Genomic DNA, 18,356 nt, shown 5'->3' with positions numbered 1-18,356 from the left:
ACAACAGTTCTCGTCTATATTTTGCATAGTTTGTGCTTCCATGAATGTTCAAGTACTGCAACTAGTTTCTTAGGCCCTCCACATATTACATGACTTATATGCATATTCCTTTTTGTTATTCTTTGTTAGGTTCTCGATAATGTTTGTATAGTGATGTCATTTTTATTTATTTATTTTTTAAATATATGCTTGAATCAATCAACAACTAACTTATTTATAACCCATATCAGGACTGTTAATCAAAACTTTGTCATAAGCTACAAGTAAACAGCAAATAAACTTACTTAAAAACTAATTTATTTAGTTAACTTTTGTTGCACATAGCTAGTCGCATACATTCATACACGGCCTTGGGAATCTTGTTTTGAAAATATAATTTCAGTTATAATATTGAAATGGTGAAATTATGGGTCCGTTTGGTAAGAGATTTCTAGTAACGTTTGTATATTTTGTAAATACATGTGTGAAAATACGTGTAATGTTGTTTAAATACTGAAAACTATTGTTTAAACAACGGTAGCAAACAGATCCTATATTTTAAGAACACAATTTCAAATGACACGACACACACTCCGTACGCATCAGGATGTAATAATAAGTGCTCTTTAGTTATTTATTTATCTATTGGCCTCACATTTAAGCGTACATAGGTTAACAGCAAATAGACTTGGCAAAAAGCAAATCAATCCACAAAGTCCATGAAGAGCTAACGGTTTAGAAGAACTTTTTTTATTTTTTTATTTGGGTTTAGAAGAATTTGAACATTAAAGAAGGCCAAATTTATACATCAAAGGCTAAAGACAGCAATTTTTTTCAATAAAGCTAGAGAAAGTGGAGTGGCATTTGATTAGAGCCTGAGGTGGGCCTCAATTGTGTCAATCTACACTCAGAGACTATGAGCCTATGACACCTCAGACATGGAATGACGTTGCAATCCGCAGGTTGTTGTTGTTACATTATCTTCAGTTTTTAATGCCTAACCCTCCAAAGTTATTATTATCAAAATTTTAAATTTATTGCTACAAGTTTTAATGATTTCATATTTACATCTAATGTTTCAAATCAAAACCATCAACTCTCTTTCTAAAGAAGAAAATAACCATCAACTCTTTTTCTTTTTGAGGAAAAAAAACCAACTCTAATTGGCCAACAGAAAACTCTTATTTCACCATTTAGAAAACACCCCCAAAATTAAACTCACATTCTTCTTTGAGTAATGATAGAGATTTAAATTTTTTTACAAAAAAAATTTACAAACTGTTGATATGGTGAATAATTATTGGTAAATAAAAAAATAATGTTAATGGTAGGTCTAGATGAAAACTAATAAGAAATTGACCACATCAACTAATTGTAAAAATGTTATAAAATAGTTTGTATCCGTAACATTACTTTCCTTCTTTTCCATTAAATTAAATTCATATTCAATGATTATTAAATTAAGGAAAAAGTTAACTAATGTTATAATAACTTATAAAGACATTAGTTGAAGAATTTTTTTTATTAAAAAAGAAAAAAAAATTTGACAATTTTTTATATATTCTATTAAGATAATATTAAAAATTTTCTAAAATAGTAAATTAACAAATGTCCTAAAACCACTTATTAACTAGATCCTTGACTTAAAACCCCACTTATCTTATATCATTTACTATATCTGACAAAAGACTTAATCTGGAAACTTTTTTATTTTTATTTTTTATTGTCATTTCTTTTTGCTAACAAAATCTTTGATTATGAAAAAATTATGATCCTCTAGGTTTCTTAAAATAATCTATCAAATAGATAATCGTAAAAAAACCCACAATTAATTAATTACTAACCCCCTACACACACACACACACACCCCCCCAAAAAAAAATATATATATATATATATATATATATTGTAATAAGTAGAGAGCAGCCATGTACGTTTTCCCAGAGACCTTTGTAGTACCTTAACGTATACATTTATACACCCACAAAAAGTAACACCTTTTCATACCCCCCCCAAAAAAAAAAAAAAAAAAAGGTTTTATTTTTCTCAGTCACTCACTTTTTTCCCCAAATTTTTTTGTTAAATTAGGGTTTTGAAATGTGGAGGTATGATGGGATCTTCTGAATCAATCTCAGTACCCAGTTCCAATACCAATACCAAAGGTCTGGAATTAGGGTTAGATTCTTCACAATCGCCAAACCCTAGTCCCGATCTGGACAACCAAACACTGCCGGATCCAAAAGTGGAGGAGCTGAATGAGAAGCTTGAGAGGTTGGATTTGAAGGAGGAACCGGAGTCGAAGAAGAAGAGCGAGGATGAGGAGGAGGAGGAGAAGGAGGAGGAGAAAGATGGGAGCTTTGGGTTGAAAGAGGTGGAGAGAGAGAAGAGTGATTTGAATGAAGAAGAGGAAGAGGAAGAAGAGAAGAGGGGTGGTGGGAGTGAATGGAGCTATGGAAATGAGAATGAGAATGAGAATGAGATTGAGGTTGTGATTGGGATTGATAAGGTGTTACTGGAAAGTGGTGGTGGTGGTGGTGGGAGTGGTGGTAGTGGTAGTGGTGATGAGGCGGAGAAGAAGGGTGAGAGAAATGGTGGGGGAAAGAAGTTTCCGTATCAGTTTCCGGTGAGACCCGAGGCCGAAGATTGCTCGTTTTATTTGAAGACTGGGACTTGTAAGTTTGGATCCAATTGCAGGTTCAATCATCCTGTCAAAAGGAAAAACCAGGTATATGTTGTAAAACTCTATGCAGATACTATTTGTGTTTTTATGTATGTATATATGTGTGTGCGAATTGAGAATTAGGCTGCCTACCATCAACTCTCCCAAACCCTGCAAAAAGCAAGAGCTTACCCATTTAGGCATGTATGTATATATGTGTGTTTATTGGTCTATAGTGTTGTTTTAGCAATGTCTGGAACTTTGTGTTTGTGGGGGATGTGTTCAATGGTGTGTTGAGTTATGATGATGATGATGATTTTTTTTTTTTGTGAGAGGATGTGCACTTATAATCTTATATAATAATAACATAACCTTACTACACTATGCAATACTACACACACACACACACACACACACGCATACAGGAATGTATATATTTCTATGATTGTGTTTATTTGTCTAAATTTTTGTTTCTGCAAAAGGGTAAGGTGGGTTTGTGTTGTGGATGTGTAAAACTTTGTGTTTGTTTGTGGGCAAGTGTTAGATGGTGTGTTGAGTTGTGATGATGACAATCATTTCGTGAGGAGGAATATGTACTGGTTTGGAGATGGGGAGTTCTATTAATGTTTGAGAGGAGAATGGTATTGCAGTGGACAGGAAGTGGGGGGTGGTTGTGATATATATTTTTTGGTTGCTAATTTGTTGTTGTTGTGATATTGGGGATTCTGGTGGGTTGGATTTTTGTATGATAGTGCTTTTTAGGGCTGAGTTAGTTTTAAGGGAAATTAGTTTTGTTTCTGAATTTTTTTTATAGGATGGCATTTCTTCTTTATTGAAATTTAATGGAGGGAATTAGTAGGATGACCTTTTTTTTTTTCAATGGATGGAATATTTGTCAAAATTAATGGTAGTGGGTATATTAGGGATTTAACTTTCAAGTGGCACTTTTCTTTTTCTATTTTTCCATAGTGCTGAATTTTTGTTTTTGGGTGTTTTTTATTTTATCAATTTGAAGGCTATTAAGGACAAGGTGAAGGAAAAAGAAGAACTCGCAGAGAGGCCAGGCCAGTTGGAATGCAAGGTTCTTATTATTGTTATTATGGTTCTCACAAATATCTTTATGAGTTGATTTTAACAGGAATTTTTTTAATATGCATCATATCTTCCATGACTTCTTTTTAGAATTGTTTCAAATATTTGTGTACTAATTTTATGGCCCAGATAGACTTCATTGATGGATTTTTACTATTGTATTTATGATTCTTTGCATTTGACCCTAGATAGTTAGAATATTCCTGATTCAATAAATTTGGCATTGCCAATATGTCAATAGGGTCCTACCATAGTGAGTAAAAACTTAAGGCATCTACAAGGGAGGGGTGGGTACTTCAGTTTGAATTTTTACTTTGGAAAAACTAATTGGGCTGCTTGGAATTTTATTTGTTTATCCTTGATTTTGATGATTTTGGATTGTTATAATGTTGTTGATGTACGTCAAGAATTAAGATAATAGTTTATCTGTATGATGCTGATGTATGTCAAGAATTAGGATTTTAGTTTATCTATAACTTTGTGATTTGTATCAAATTATAGTAAGTTATTCCCTTGTAGAAATCTGAACTTAAAATCTATACCTACATCACCCACCCGTTTGATCTAAAGCTTAGAGGTAGTAACAAGTAGAGAATTTCCAAGTTCTTGATAATTAAAGGCTATTGATAATTTAGTCTGGGTCTAGGTCATTGATAATTAAAGGCCAAGTTCTTGAGAATTTCCAAGTTCTTTTAGGTTGCGTTTGGGATATGAGAAAAAGTTAGCTTATTTTTGCTCCTAAAGTGGGTCCCATTGCTCCAAAAGTCAGGTTTTAGTTTTTTTTTTTTTTTTTTTTTTTTTTTTTTTTTTTTTTTCACATACTTTCAGCAAAAAGTTTTCAGTTTCAACAAAATAAGCAGTTCCCAAACGGACCCTTAGTCTCCTGTGGAATTGCAGTTTTTTTTCCCTAGCGATAATTATATGGGGATTGTAATACTGAGAAATAAATATTCTTTACTGATTAAAAGTGCATTTGGCGTGAAAGGAATGCTAAAGAAGCTTTGAGGGTTGTGAACGTTCTTTGATAGAGATTTAAGTCTTTCTTCTTGCACACTCTTTGAATGGAGTGTGGTTTTTTCTCATTTTTCTTATTCTTCTTTTCCTATTTTTCTTGACCGTTGTACTTTTGTTTCATGATTTGTGCCCCCATAGTACATCCCCAATGTACTCGGCTTGACACTTTTTCTATTAAAAAAAAAATTCTTACGTTACTTATCCAAAAAAAAAAAAAAGTGAAAAAGAAGAAGGAAAATTGTGATTGTAGTTTCTGTATGGAAGATCTGTCATCCGTTTGAATATGGGTCTGGGTCATTTAATGGCCCACGCATAATCTCTTTTAATGTGCAATGTTGTTCGAGTTAGCTGTTTATATATTACATGGAAGATGACTTAACAAACAAAAAAATATATATGTATTACATGGAAGATAATTTTGTTAGATAATAAATCTTAAGTGACTATTTAGCCACATTTTAATTTGATGTGTTGTCTTCAGGAAAGTACTTATTCCTTTGTGAAAGAGTATGAGACACATTTTCTCTCTTTGTTTATGATATGATTAACTATGTGCGATCTGCATAGTGTACTAATAGCAGGTTTTATTGTCTTACAATTCTTCTCTTGAGCTTGTTTCAGTATTACTTGAGGTCAGGGGGATGTAAGTTTGGAAAGGCTTGTAGATACAATCACACAAGAGGCAAAACATCGGGAAGCACATTTCTAGAGCTTAACTTTTTGGGCTTGCCAATCCGACCGGTATTTCTTCTGTCTATATTATGAATTCTTGATTAATCTTTGTATATCCCTTTTATATGTTATTTTTAATCATCTCTCAAGCTATTATAAGCCCTAAGAGTTAGCACAGTCGGCTGAGGACTCAGAGTGGAGGTCACTAGTTTGAATTTCCGCTTCCCTTGGGGCCAAAACTTTTTAAAAGAAAAAAAGCTTAAAATTATTTTTAGTCTATATCCCTATCAATGTCATTATAATTCATCACAGGGAGAGAAAGAGTGCCCCTACTACATGCGTACTGGCTCCTGCAAGTATGGAGCAAACTGCAAGTTTAATCATCCCGACCCTACAGCTGTGGCAGGAGGCGACCCCTCTTCAGGATTTGGTAATGGCGGATCTGTTTCATTAGGTGCTTCCCAATCATCTGCGACAACCTGGTCTCCGCCAAGAGCAATGAATGAAAACTCTCCCTTTGTGCCAGTGGTGCTTTCACCTACGCCAGGAGTTCCACCCCAAAACTCTGATTGGAATGGGTATCAGGTACTTCATATTTTGAGTAACTTTTTCATGACTTTAATCTGGCAATTATTTTTTGGTTTCCTGCTAAATATCATGTAACAATTTCTTGTATGTCAAACTTCTTAATACAATATTTTTATCCTATAATCCTAATACCTAAATTATGGTCCTTGCAATGTCCCTATCTTTCTGGTCAAATTTGTACTGCAATCAGTGCCCAAGCTAGTTTTAATAGATGTTTTTCATGACTACTGAGACATTGGATTTGTTACTTATTTTGGGCCCATCACAAATCCTGCAGTTATCTTTCTTTACCTAAATTGAAATTGAGCTTTAAATTCTGGTTCTTTTGACAGGAGCATGAATAGTCTGTTCTATCAATGCATACAAACTAGTAGGTTACCAGCCCTGCTTGTTGTCCAGCTTAGTTGAGTATAGCTGATTATAGGCTGTTGGGTTCAGATATTTCAAATTTATTTATTTATATTTTAGGATTTTACTAAGGTGTGCCCTTAGGGCACACATTAATTTCCATTCTTGGAAAAAAATTTCTCGAAAATTAAAAAAGTAATGACAGTTTTTTCAATTCCTGAGAAAATGTTTCCAAAAAATTGGAAGCTTAATGTGTGCCCTTAGGGCACACATTAACCAGACCCTATTTTTTATTTAGAAGATTGCTCAAGTAAAAGAAGTTTTTAAAGGCATTTGAGTAGTATATATGAGACAAAACAGTTGAACATATTCATTTGTCATTTTTGATATCCTTCAAGTGATTTAAGTTAACCCCAGATTACTATTTTTTTTATCTAATTATAGTTGTGCTTTATGCTTTGTGCCTCATTTCTTGGATTCCTTCCTAAATGTGTTTTCCCTATTAATTCTATTTGTTTTTGGATTGTTTAGGCTCCTGTATATACACCAGAAAGGACTATCAATCTGCCTCCCCCATATTTAATGAACCCACCAACAACTCAAACAACCAATCTCTTTTCACATCAGCAGCAGCAGATTCAATTCGAAGACTATCCAGAACGACCTGGCCAACCTGAGTGCAGTTATTACTTAAAAACTGGGGATTGTAAGTTTAAATCTAATTGCAAATATCACCACCCTAAGAATCGGAATGTGAAGTCACCACCCCCATATGCTCTCAGCGACAAGGGCCTTCCTCTGAGACCTGTAAGTTTATTCCTCTGGGCTGTACTTTTGTGAAAGAATTTGAAAACTGGGAAGTAGTTTCAAATTTCTCTCCCCACTAAATGGAACCAAAATATAGTATGATTTTGAAAAAATGACAGGAAGTTTCATACTGTTTTTAATATTGGTCTCTTCTGGAAAGTTTCTCATGTAATTTCTATTCCCTAATTAGTTCCTATAATGATTTTTTTTTTCCTTTGAAATCCAGGAGCGGGATATATGTTCACATTATAGTCTATATGGCATTTGCAAGTTCGGGCCGTCTTGTAAATATGACCATCCGATAGATCCACCTTCTTCACCTATGACTGGAGTTGATCAGCATTCTTCCTATGCTATCTCTGTAACTACAGAAAATGCTGGAGTGGCCGGGAGTGGAAGTGATTCCACCCTGCAGCAGCCTGTGTAAAATTTTTTTTATTAAAGGCCCTAGCTTTTAGGAATCACAGAACCAAGGATTTGTAATTTTATATTTATTAATATAACAGACACGAGTGTGGGGGTTGTTTTGCAAGGGGCTGAACAGGTTTGATGCCTGATGCCAGAAATGCCCTCTCAGCTCTTTTGATCTATCAAAATGCCATTTTCTATTTATTTTTGTTAATGATGGTTGGAATTGAAGGTCCCACTATAATATCATGTAGGCCCTCGCTTGCATCACAAAAGATCTTCCAATCATACTTGTATAATACAGCTATGCACGACAATCGTATCTTTAGACTGATTCCCAAGCTTGTTAGAAAGTCCAAGGACAATTTTTTTACTATAACTTTTATCACACTTATGACGAGATGAGCAGCGGAGAAAAAGTGATTTTTTTACCGTAACTTTTATCACAATTATGACGTGATCGATTTTTAGTTGTGGAGAAAATGTTGTGAGGCTGTGTAATGTCATTATTCAAAAGTTGATCACCAGTGGATCACCTATCAAATTATGCAAAAGTTATGGGCCCTACTTCTGAAAGAACTGCAGCCCTCTAAAAGGTAAAATCTTGTTCATAAAAAAAAAAAAAGGTAAAATCTTTATCTTGTCATGTCCGACTTTCCTGTCTTTTTTGCCTTGTCCTTGGTTCTAAACGTACTATTACCCAATGGAGTATTGATAATTTGATGTACAATTTGATTTACAATAGCCAGGAAGTTTGTTGGTTTTCTCCTCTCACCTTTTATTCTCTCCCCTGAAGTACTATCAGAGCCTTTTGGAAGGTGAAAAGAACAGCTCAGGCGTGTGATATATCCATGTCCCAAATGTGAACAAATGGCTATAGGAAGATGCATCAGATTTAGGGCCATATTTCTGGCCTTTCCTTTGGGATCAACTATATGTGGCTCTAAAAAGGGTCTTATGTAAAACCCATTTGGACCCCCATAATATAAGGTTCAATTCTTTCATATCGTAGGTATGCATAGCAAGGGATATATAAACTGCTCAATTTGAACCATTTTTTTTTTCAGATGAAAATTGTTCCGCTGTTTGAGCACCTAAAGCCTAAGGTCTTCAGTAGAAGATGTTGGCATGTATTCACCTCAAATAGTGTGAAGTGTTTTGTGTAGTCTCACCTGCTCTCAGAACTTCAGATCCTCTCAGCTCCAGAATTCAAGGTTGGGAATTTTCAGTTAGGTGCTTGGGGATGCCTTAGCCTAACCCCTAATTATGTTGCATACAATTGTATTGGTCAGGTATTTTCATGCTTCCAAAGAAGGTTGTCAAGGGTATTGAGGAAAAATTCAATAGGTTTCTTTGGAAAGGTCTGGATGAGGGTAAATTAGGAAGGGGGAGATTTTGAAAACTACTCAATCCAAGCTGTCTCTCTTTGGGTAGCATGGGTTCATGAGGTACTATTAAAAGGAAAAAGCTTATAAATAGTGAAAATTCCCAAAGAATGCACATTCATGTTTTATGAAGTTGGTGATGGCAGTAATATCTTCCTGTGGCATGATAGATGGCTTTCTTATGGTATCTTGTATCAGGAGTGTGGGCATAGACTAATCTATGATGCAGCAAGCTCTTTTAATGTCAAGGAGCAATCCACAAGCATGGGTTTTATTGACTGACTCACAATAAGAGATAGGCTTTCCACAAAGATAACCTTTTTTGCAGTCAGCATTGAAGAAAGAGATAACCTTATTCTATAACTGCTCATTCACTAAGAATTTGGAAGCATATTTGGGATTTGCTGATTTGTTGGGGAATAAGAAACTTCAAATGAAGAAGTTTTAGAGCAACTCTTTGTTTAAGTGTACGGTCGGCTTCGGTGTATTCTATTTGCATTCAAAGAAACAACAGGATCCATGCAGGGGAAATACAAACAGACGAGCAAATGGTGAAAGAAAACTGTATAGATGTCAAAGCTAGAATGGCTACTACAAGTAGAATAAGCAATTCCATTCTACATAGGACTCTCTGTACTAATTGTAATTGGGGGATCCCACTGACAGCACTTCATAGTGCATAGAAGTAGGGCTTAGTTGATGTACCTACTGCATTCTGGAGGTCAATCTTGTTGTAAAAGAGTTTGTTGATCCTCTTTTTAAGGACAATGAGTGTAATCATCTGAATTTATATATATATATATATATATATTTCATCAAAGTGAAATGAGTAATTCTTTGTTAGCCTGTTTAAGCCTGAATAGTACCATATATTTGATCTTATTGATATTAAGAGATATAAAAATGTCCCTGTGCAGAACCAATTCTAACGTGGAGGTTCCAATCTGAATATGTATAAAATTTAAGCTTTCATATCCCACACTTTCCTTCTTTTCAGTCTTTGGTTGAGATATATAAAACATAATAAAAATCAAAAGAACTAAGTCAAGACAAAAGAGAAATGATAATATATAAATAATTTAATAACTGATCATAAACTAATCCCTGCATCACTAGACTTCCAAGCACATAGCAAGTGGGATAGTGAAGGTCTCCTTGCGCCTATACTAATGTTGACAAAACACACAGATTCAAGAGTCTGAAAGTAGCCAGGATTCAACCACAGCAAAACCACTTCTTCTGCATTCAAAATTTAGAGCTCTGTAAGATCTTAAATAACAGTTACAGATACCAAACATGAACTGCCACCAGAAGCTAATGATGCATACAAGTCTATTATAAGCCATACCTTTTGAGGGTACTGAGGATAGCTGTCATTCTTATACACAGGATTACTTCTTCGTGGGGTCACAAGGTTCTCAGTGCCAGCACTGGTCTTCTTCTCATCTCTAGCATTGTTAAATATGACAGTGAATCCTTCTGCTGAGGCAGGATTGTTTACATCCCACTCTCCAAATTTGGGCAGCTGCTGAACTTTATCCTGCTTGAGAATAGAAAAGTTCTGCCATAAATAGATGATTACAACTTGAATAGCATAAATTCATTAATGTGAAGCTATGGATAAAGCTCCAATTTGGGCAGCGGCTAAAGTTTATCTTGCTTAAGAACTAGAAAAGTTCTGCCATAAATAGATGATTACAACTTGTATAGCATAAATTCATTAATGTGAAGCTATGTCTACTTTATCCATAAGGTAGAATTCATCGATTCAGGCATTAATTCAAGGTACATAAATGAAAGCCAAAATTTTCACCACTAAGAAAAGATCAGAGAACAAGCAATAAACTTGTGCACACAGAATAATTAAGCAGTAATTGCATTGGTACCAATAACTGCATATTTAAATGTGAAATACAAAGGGGTCTTTTACTTTCCTTCTTTACATGCCAAACTTGCATACAAATGATAGATACTACTCAATCTCCAAAGAATTTTACAAAAAATGCACACATCCCTACATAGACTTGGAGATTCGAAGGCACATGAGAACCATCCTGTGTCAAGAGACTCAAGACATGTATCATACACAGATATGCCTCCATTCACTGCCTTACTCACGAGAAAGTATCATGATAGCAGCTTATGCAGCGCCCCTTCACATTTGTTGGGCCCCACAAACCTGTAGAATCCATATTTGAGGGGAGCTTTGTATAAGCTGGTCTCATAAGATAGTTTTTCCTATCTTGTTCACAAACAGTCACATATAGTGGGCTATAGAGCAAACTATCTTAGGGGAAACCTTACCCTTAAGGTTAAATTCTAACTTTCAACCTATTTTATTCAACTTAAAAGCAAACGCGTTTCAGTAATTAAGTCACATTATGAATGAAGACTAGAACAAAGCTAGAGAACATACTGAAATATTTAAGGATTTGATTACTACTTTTAAACTTTTAAGGGCCAAATTAGAAAATGGATCAGACTTCAAGGATTTGACACACACACATATATGATACTTTAATAGTTATGGGGATGAGAGATTTAAACATTTAACGTTTTCATTGGAAACACCAAGAGGTTCCAGCTAAGCTAGAAGACTCTCGGTGATTGTCTTTATATATAGAAAATAATGAGAAAATTTATCTTCATTCAAACACATTTGGATACAAAAAGGCAACCGTTTATGATATTCAAGTCACAAAATAGAATGGTCATAATCACACCTACCCTTTATCAATTATAACCAGATTCGTTGAACGTTCTAGAGAAAGCAAAATAGAAGAAACCACATAGCAAGAATCTACACACTCACCACAAGCAAAATCTTGTTTCCAAAAAAGAAAAGAAAAAGGAGGCAACAAATTTATGCAAATATCCCTAGTACAAAAAGAAAAAAGAAAAGGATAAAAACATTAAGGAAAAAAAGAAAAGGAACATGTTTGTTTTGGCACATATTGATGTATGAATCACGCCCTTGAATACAAGACATTCATGAAATAAAAAACGAAAAAAAGAAAAGAGAGAGAAATGAGATATATAATGTTACCGCCATGAATGCAAGATCAAAGGAGCTTCCTATCCCAAAGATGAAGTGCTTGGAGAAAGAGAGAGAGAGAGAGAGAGAATGAATGAATGAATGAGAAAAAATTCTATTATGGAAAAGGAAGATTTATATATAGAGAGAGAGAGAGAGAGAGAGAGCGCGAATTGTTAGGGACGAGGATGAGAAAATGTGGAATTTGTTTTGTACGTAGAAGTAGTTGTTTGTTGGATTGAATATCTCTGTTGTATGAATAAGGTACATACGTAGCCCAACGGTACTAACCGCTTTTTGTTTTGATTTTGGTTTTTTTTTTTTTTTTTTTTAATCCGGGGAAAAGGGAATATGACTCTTTTTGCTAGTCATGAGCACCTCTCTTTTTTCTTATCTTAACCAGATTAGAACAATATTAAATAAGGATGTGTAGCTAAATCGAAGAGATATCTATATTGCATATATTACTATCAAACTAAGATATCAATAAGTATCATTTTTATATAAATAAGATTTTCAATTACATCATTGACTTAACAATGGACGTTATTAGTTGAGTTAACTTACAAATCATAAGAAGTTACATATCAATCTTAATAGAATCTACCTGTGCGTCTTCATACTAAGCTTTGTTAAGAATCAAAATTTTGTCCACTCTTTCTACTCCACATCATAGTCCACAAATCAAAATATGCCACACGTCTATTAATTCCTAATTTTATGTTATTTTAATACTTGTTGAGGTTGCTTTCAGACAAAGTGCCACCAAGGTTCTAATATATTGCAAGTGGTGTTTATTTTATGCTGCTTATTGCACACAAACGTACACACTTTTTGCATTGAAACCGTGACTTCAAGTTATAATTTCAATGCAAAAATGTGTGTATAAATTTGTGTGCAATAAATAGCGAGTATTTACCCATAACATTTTATGCACCAATACTTGCCAGGAGATACGTGGCTTTAAATAATCTAAGCTGTTATCTGTTTGCTAAATTATCATAATTAATTATTTTCCACTGCTATTTTATAGTTCAAGAGTTGATAGTGTTTTCATTATGTAATTGAAGGCTATTTGCCGCATTTAAGTGCAAGATTGCAAGACATATAGTAATGACTGAATTTAATTGTATTTTAAGTTTTTGACGTCTTGAATTTATAACATTTAAAAGTTAACTACTCGAATGGAGAGAATAGTTAAACGACTGAACATTCATTCTGAACTCTTTTTTCATTGAATTTTTAGAAATAGATCCGAATTGTTTTAAACACATGCTTAACCTACCCAAACATAGGCACCAGAGTATGGTTATAAGTATCCAAGGATGCACACATGTATCATATATGTGCATCAATGAGCTTGATAATCATGCCATAAACATAATACATAGAAATGAAGATTGGCATAATGAATGTGATGTGCTTAAATGTTATTTACACAAGCGGATTTTTGTTAGAAAATTACATTCCCCCAGCCCAAGGGGATTTTTGTTAGTATCAAGTCATCATCAGAAGGGCAAATTATAACATTTCAATACAAAAAGTCAACTTTGGGGTCCATTTCGGTCTACTTAATCCAGTTTGATCCAGTCAGTCAACTTCCAGTCCATTTTGGTGCACTAAAGAATTAAAAATGACAAATTTGGATTAAGGGTACCTATTCTAAATCTAAATTTATTAAAAAAATATATAGATCTCAAACTCGTTCGAAAATCTATTAAATTTTAGCAATTTCATATCAAATTTGTTCCACAAATATTTAATGAATCTAAACTCATTTCAAATTTGTCATGTGTTAATTGATTTCGAATTATCATACAATCTTAGATTTTATTAAATTAGGGGCAGAATATATTTATTTGAGTTTGAAATGAAATTGATGCAATAATCAAGAAATATATAGTTAAGCGATTAGGAGTAATTTTTTTTTTTTTTTGGGGGCTAAAAGACTTTTAGGCAGTGTCTTTTGGGAATAAAGGTTACGTTGATTCAGAATTCCACAAAACAAAACCGTTAGATTTACATTCTCTCAACTTCTGCTATTGTATATAGTAATAGATATATTTTGATTTGAAGGGCAATATTATACAGAGAATGGCCATATCAAATATACAATCTCAGATCCTACTATTTCTCAACATTGGCCTTGTTTCCAGCAAGGATGAGAGAGATCTCCAGCCCACGGCTAAAAGCTTGATTGAAGAGCAGACGAGATTGGAACGTGGAAACGAATGGGAACCAGGATAAGATGGCAATTGGGGCAAATATGAGCATGCCCATCCCAGCATCATACATCCGTGCAAATTCGCGCACAGAATCCCACACGCCTAAGAGCCAGAGCAGCCTCTTCCAAGCGATTGCCAGCTGTTGCATTACCAAAGAATGATAGCATGTCAAAAGTTTTATCATAACACAGTTAAAGACTCAGATAAAAATAAGCAGTTCACACTGTTAGCAGCAATTATCATCACAAGTCTAAAGTCAGCTCTGCCAATCAAGCAACTAAAGTCCATGCATCCCAAAGAGGCAAAGACATTGTGACAGTGTGAAATGGTTTGCTGGACATAACATTTGATCTAAGCATGGTAAGCTAAATTGTTTCCACTACTTTCTGTATTTGAAATTATATGACAAGTCAAGAACAGCTACACCAGCTGTGTGTAGTAAATCAAATGTCATAGCTGTGGCCATGAATACTATATTCAGCTACACCAGCCATGATATCTTTTGAAGCATTGTATCACTTCATCCTTACTTTCAATCAACTCACTTTCAAAAAGGTAGAATACTATTAACTAATCGGCAGCCTTTACATAAGACATCCTTTATGTTAATTTTACCCATAGAAAAATATTGTGAAGTCATGCATTATCTTGTGAACATTAAATTTGATCAGAATTAGTATTCAGTTAACTTACACATATTATGCCCCATCCGGTGGGAATATATACAAGGATGCATGCAAACAGATCTGGTATTGACAGATCAGTAAAGATAACAACAAGGGAGACAGCTGCAACAAGCACTATGGATGTGACTCCTTGTATAAATCGCATCAGTAGCTGGAAGTTGCTTGATTTTTTTGGGCTGTATGAGAAGACCTACAAGGCAAAATAAAATAATGAACAATATAAGATTCACACTAAACAGCAAAGATCAAGCAAGCTGAGGTTGAGGTGAAAGAAGTTAAATAGAAAATCATACAAACCTTGAATATCATGACAATGGCAACCAATACAACCCAGGAGAATCCATAAACCTAGAGAACAGAAGCAATTATTAAGATCATGAAAAACTCATCCTTTCAAACAATTAGAATCAGTAGAGTAGAATAAGATAATATGTAGCCAAAGCCAGAAGCATAGGCAACCATATTTCTTTATTTATCCCTTTATTTTTGTTAGAATTGTGTTGTTCAATGAGTAAATTTACCATATCCCAATAGCCTAAGCTTTTGGGAGAATCAGTAATTTAACAATTTTATTAATTTATTTTTTGTTTTATGCAGTGCTAGTGGTTGCAGAAAATAATCAAAGCCAATAATATATGCAAATATCTAGATCACTGTAAATTGTTTCGTCAGTTGAGTATGAATTGTTGATCTTTAAGGGAAGCACTTGGCAGTAGTTTGCCCCGGACACTGACACCAAGCTTGCAACTACAGGATGATCATAGACAAAAGCTCCTCAGAAATTTTGATTGTAAGCCTCTTTTATCTCAATCAACTTCAAGAAGCTACCTTGTTTTGGTAATAAACACTCATCTCCAAAATCGCTATAATGATGGTCAAATGGGAACACATTAATATACTCCCAAATATCATTTAATACAGTCCTGAAAATACATGTCACAAGACTTCTACTCTTTTTAGGAAAAAAATTTCAATGCACTTTTTGCAGAGAAATTTTTTTGGCATTAAAATTATCTTCAGTGTCTTCATTTTTCACAGGAAAATTTCTCAAGAAATCCGGAGTGTCAGATCAGCAATTTGTGACATGGCACATACAATAACATGTCCATTTTACACTTGTACTTGCAATTTCAATTAAAATTTTGTTAGCAGAATCTGCAGAGAACTGGCAAAACAAAATGTGTACAAGATAGTTTTTCCTGCTTATATGGATGGGAGAACTTAGGTAGCTGCTTATTAATCACAACCTATCTATATAATTACATTAGTAGCACTTTCTAAGCAAGGGGATTCATGAATATGCTTAATTTAGTTTGGAATAAAATACAGAACATATGTAAACTATAGTGCAGAATAAAGGACAAGAAGGCTACCGCAAGCGATGTATCATTTCCTGTGAGATGCAATTTATATACTACGCCATATTGGAACAAGAAGAACCTCGCACTCAAAATTGTTTCCAATATACGACCTCTGAGTGTTTGTATATGCATCTGCAAAAGAAGAACATAACTAACGAATATGAAAAGCAGCTACTTACTGGGAAGAACTTCCAATCCACAAAGTATAACAAGCCCATAGGTACATTTGTTAAGCATAAGAAAATTCATATATAAAAGAGCATAGACAGCATGTAATGGAATAATTCTCACATATCCTAGCTCAAATAAATATGCAGCCTTTCTTTCTAAAATAGAACAAACAGGAAAAGGAAGTGCCTTAGAGAAAATATTTATCTCCTTTATCAACATAAAAAGTCCTAGAGAAATGAGTTTGGCGCTACAAAATGCCCCCACCTTCAATCCCAATCCAAGCCACAAAAGGGAAGAAAGGAAAGAAAATTAAAAAATGATCAAGCTCTAGCAGACTAGAAAAAAAAAGGAGAAATATTATGTTTTAACAATTTTTTATTAAACTGTAGTCGGCTAATCATTATCATGTTGTAATGAAAAAGAAAATCAAACATCTTATACGTCAAAGGAAAACAAATTACGAAAGCAAATATCAAAATGTGTGCTTATCAAGAGAAAAGAAGTTGAAACATAGTCTCTAATAATTAATATTCTACCACTCCCCCTCACATGTGGGCCCAAACTCCCCCTTAATTAGTCAGGCCCAACAGGCGGGATTTTAATAACTTAAATGAGAGGTAGAGTAAAGACAAGGACTGAACTCAGGTCATTTAACTAATATTCTAACACTCCCCCTCATATGTGGACCTAAACTCCCCCTTAATTAGCGGGGACCAACACATGAGATTTTTAATATCTTAGAAGGGAGGTAGAGTAGAGATAAGGATCGAACTCAGGATCTCCTGTTCTGATACCATGATAAATTATCAAATGTCCCAAAAGTTTAAGCTATTAGGAAATTGTAAATTTAATCATTTAATTAATATTCTAACAATCTCTATTACAATAGCTACATAAAGACAAGAAAATAATTGTGCTGGTAGTTATAAACCTGTTCTTCATCCCACCAAGATTCCCAGCTATCTTCTCCCTTCACACCTACTCCACCTTTGTACATAAGCCAACTAGTCCAATCATCAAAATCCTCCACAGTCCTGTTGATTTAAAAGTAAGATTACAAGACCGAGAAAGACAGAATGATACGTAGAAAATTACAACAGTTTCAGAAACACATAAAATGCACAGAAGTAAAAGCAGGGACATAAATGTCACAAAAGAAAAGACAGAATTTCCAGGAAATATTTAAAAGCTAAGAACTTACTTTTGCCACTCAAAACCAGAGGGATTGAAGATATAAGGAGCAAAGAGCCACGAGAGGACAAGGAACCAACTGCTCATGGTGAGCAAAACAAATGAAACAGCACCTCCATCCGTATACCCATATGCAATGTAAACTATAAGAAGCAGTGCCACCTCAAGCCTGCAAAAAACCAACTTCATTTTAGCAGGAAAATAAACAGTCCTTGATACATCCAAATAAATAACTTTAACCCCCCCACTCCTTCCCCAAAAAGAAAAATCATCTATCCTTTATTCGAAAATTTCACTCACGCTTTGGTGAAATGACTTCTTGAATAAAGCCTGTAATTATCAGCAAACTTGATGTGACGGACAACAAAGCCTCTACCAGTTGCTCGGTACTGTCAGTGAAATATAGAAATGCAAATAAATCTTTCAATTGCAAAAAATAATATATATATATATATAATAAACAGTAACTTTTGAAAGAAAAATCAGAAAATGTATTTACATACTTTTGCACCTCCATGGAGGATGGTTCGTCCAAAATAATGAGTTCTTGTTCCTAATGAGAATGTGAAGAAGACAGAACACAGCTGAAGTTGCATTGTAATAAAACTGAAAACAGCCTGCAAATATTTAGGTAACACTAAATGATTAACAATACAAAAACTTAAGCACAAGGCAATACAATTATTGAGGAAAAAGAACAAGATAAAGAAAAGAAGGAGACAAGAACATTATTAGA

At 34.2% G+C, this 18,356-nt stretch overlaps 3 protein-coding genes across 9 annotated transcripts in view; 1 reads left to right on the top strand and 2 right to left on the bottom strand.

Moving 5' to 3' along the window:
- Positions 1–1,977: 1,977 nt before the first annotated feature.
- Positions 1,978–7,785, top strand: LOC115963341 (zinc finger CCCH domain-containing protein 43). Its single transcript, XM_031082308.1, has 6 exons — positions 1,978–2,704; positions 3,654–3,719; positions 5,366–5,485; positions 5,729–6,001; positions 6,884–7,159; positions 7,386–7,785. The coding sequence occupies exons 1-6, from the start codon at positions 2,087–2,089 to the stop codon at positions 7,584–7,586; spliced, it is 1,554 nt and encodes a 517-aa protein (XP_030938168.1). The 5' UTR covers positions 1,978–2,086; the 3' UTR covers positions 7,587–7,785.
- Positions 7,786–9,920: 2,135 nt separating this feature from the next.
- On the bottom strand, positions 9,921–12,093 carry LOC115963342 (protein NOI4-like). The gene is made up of 3 exons (XM_031082309.1): positions 11,999–12,093; positions 10,301–10,495; positions 9,921–10,191 (listed from the first exon to the last, which is right to left on the bottom strand). The coding sequence occupies exons 1-3, from the start codon at positions 12,002–12,004 to the stop codon at positions 10,168–10,170; spliced, it is 225 nt and encodes a 74-aa protein (XP_030938169.1). The 5' UTR covers positions 12,005–12,093; the 3' UTR covers positions 9,921–10,167.
- Positions 12,094–13,924: 1,831 nt separating this feature from the next.
- Positions 13,925–18,356, bottom strand: part of LOC115963564 (callose synthase 10) — a 56,439-nt gene continuing 52,007 nt past the window's right edge. For all 7 annotated transcript variants that reach the window (XM_031082610.1, XM_031082607.1, XM_031082609.1 and 4 more), the window contains 8 exons: positions 18,124–18,237; positions 17,921–18,009; positions 17,631–17,789; positions 17,361–17,463; positions 16,271–16,390; positions 15,195–15,245; positions 14,905–15,087; positions 13,925–14,350 (listed from right to left, as the gene is read on the bottom strand). In XM_031082610.1, coding sequence (XP_030938470.1) covers positions 14,114–14,350; positions 14,905–15,087; positions 15,195–15,245; positions 16,271–16,390; positions 17,361–17,463; positions 17,631–17,789; positions 17,921–18,009; positions 18,124–18,237 — 1,056 coding nt within the window. In that variant the 3' untranslated portion in view covers positions 13,925–14,113. The remainder of the gene's footprint in view (positions 14,351–14,904; positions 15,088–15,194; positions 15,246–16,270; positions 16,391–17,360; positions 17,464–17,630; positions 17,790–17,920; positions 18,010–18,123; positions 18,238–18,356) is intronic.

This window comes from Quercus lobata, chromosome 10 (assembly GCF_001633185.2).
Source record: "Quercus lobata isolate SW786 chromosome 10, ValleyOak3.0 Primary Assembly, whole genome shotgun sequence".
NCBI lineage: Eukaryota > Viridiplantae > Streptophyta > Magnoliopsida > Fagales > Fagaceae > Quercus > Quercus lobata.
Note: the sequence above shows the minus strand (reverse complement) of the source record. Positions and strands in the feature narration are given on the sequence as shown.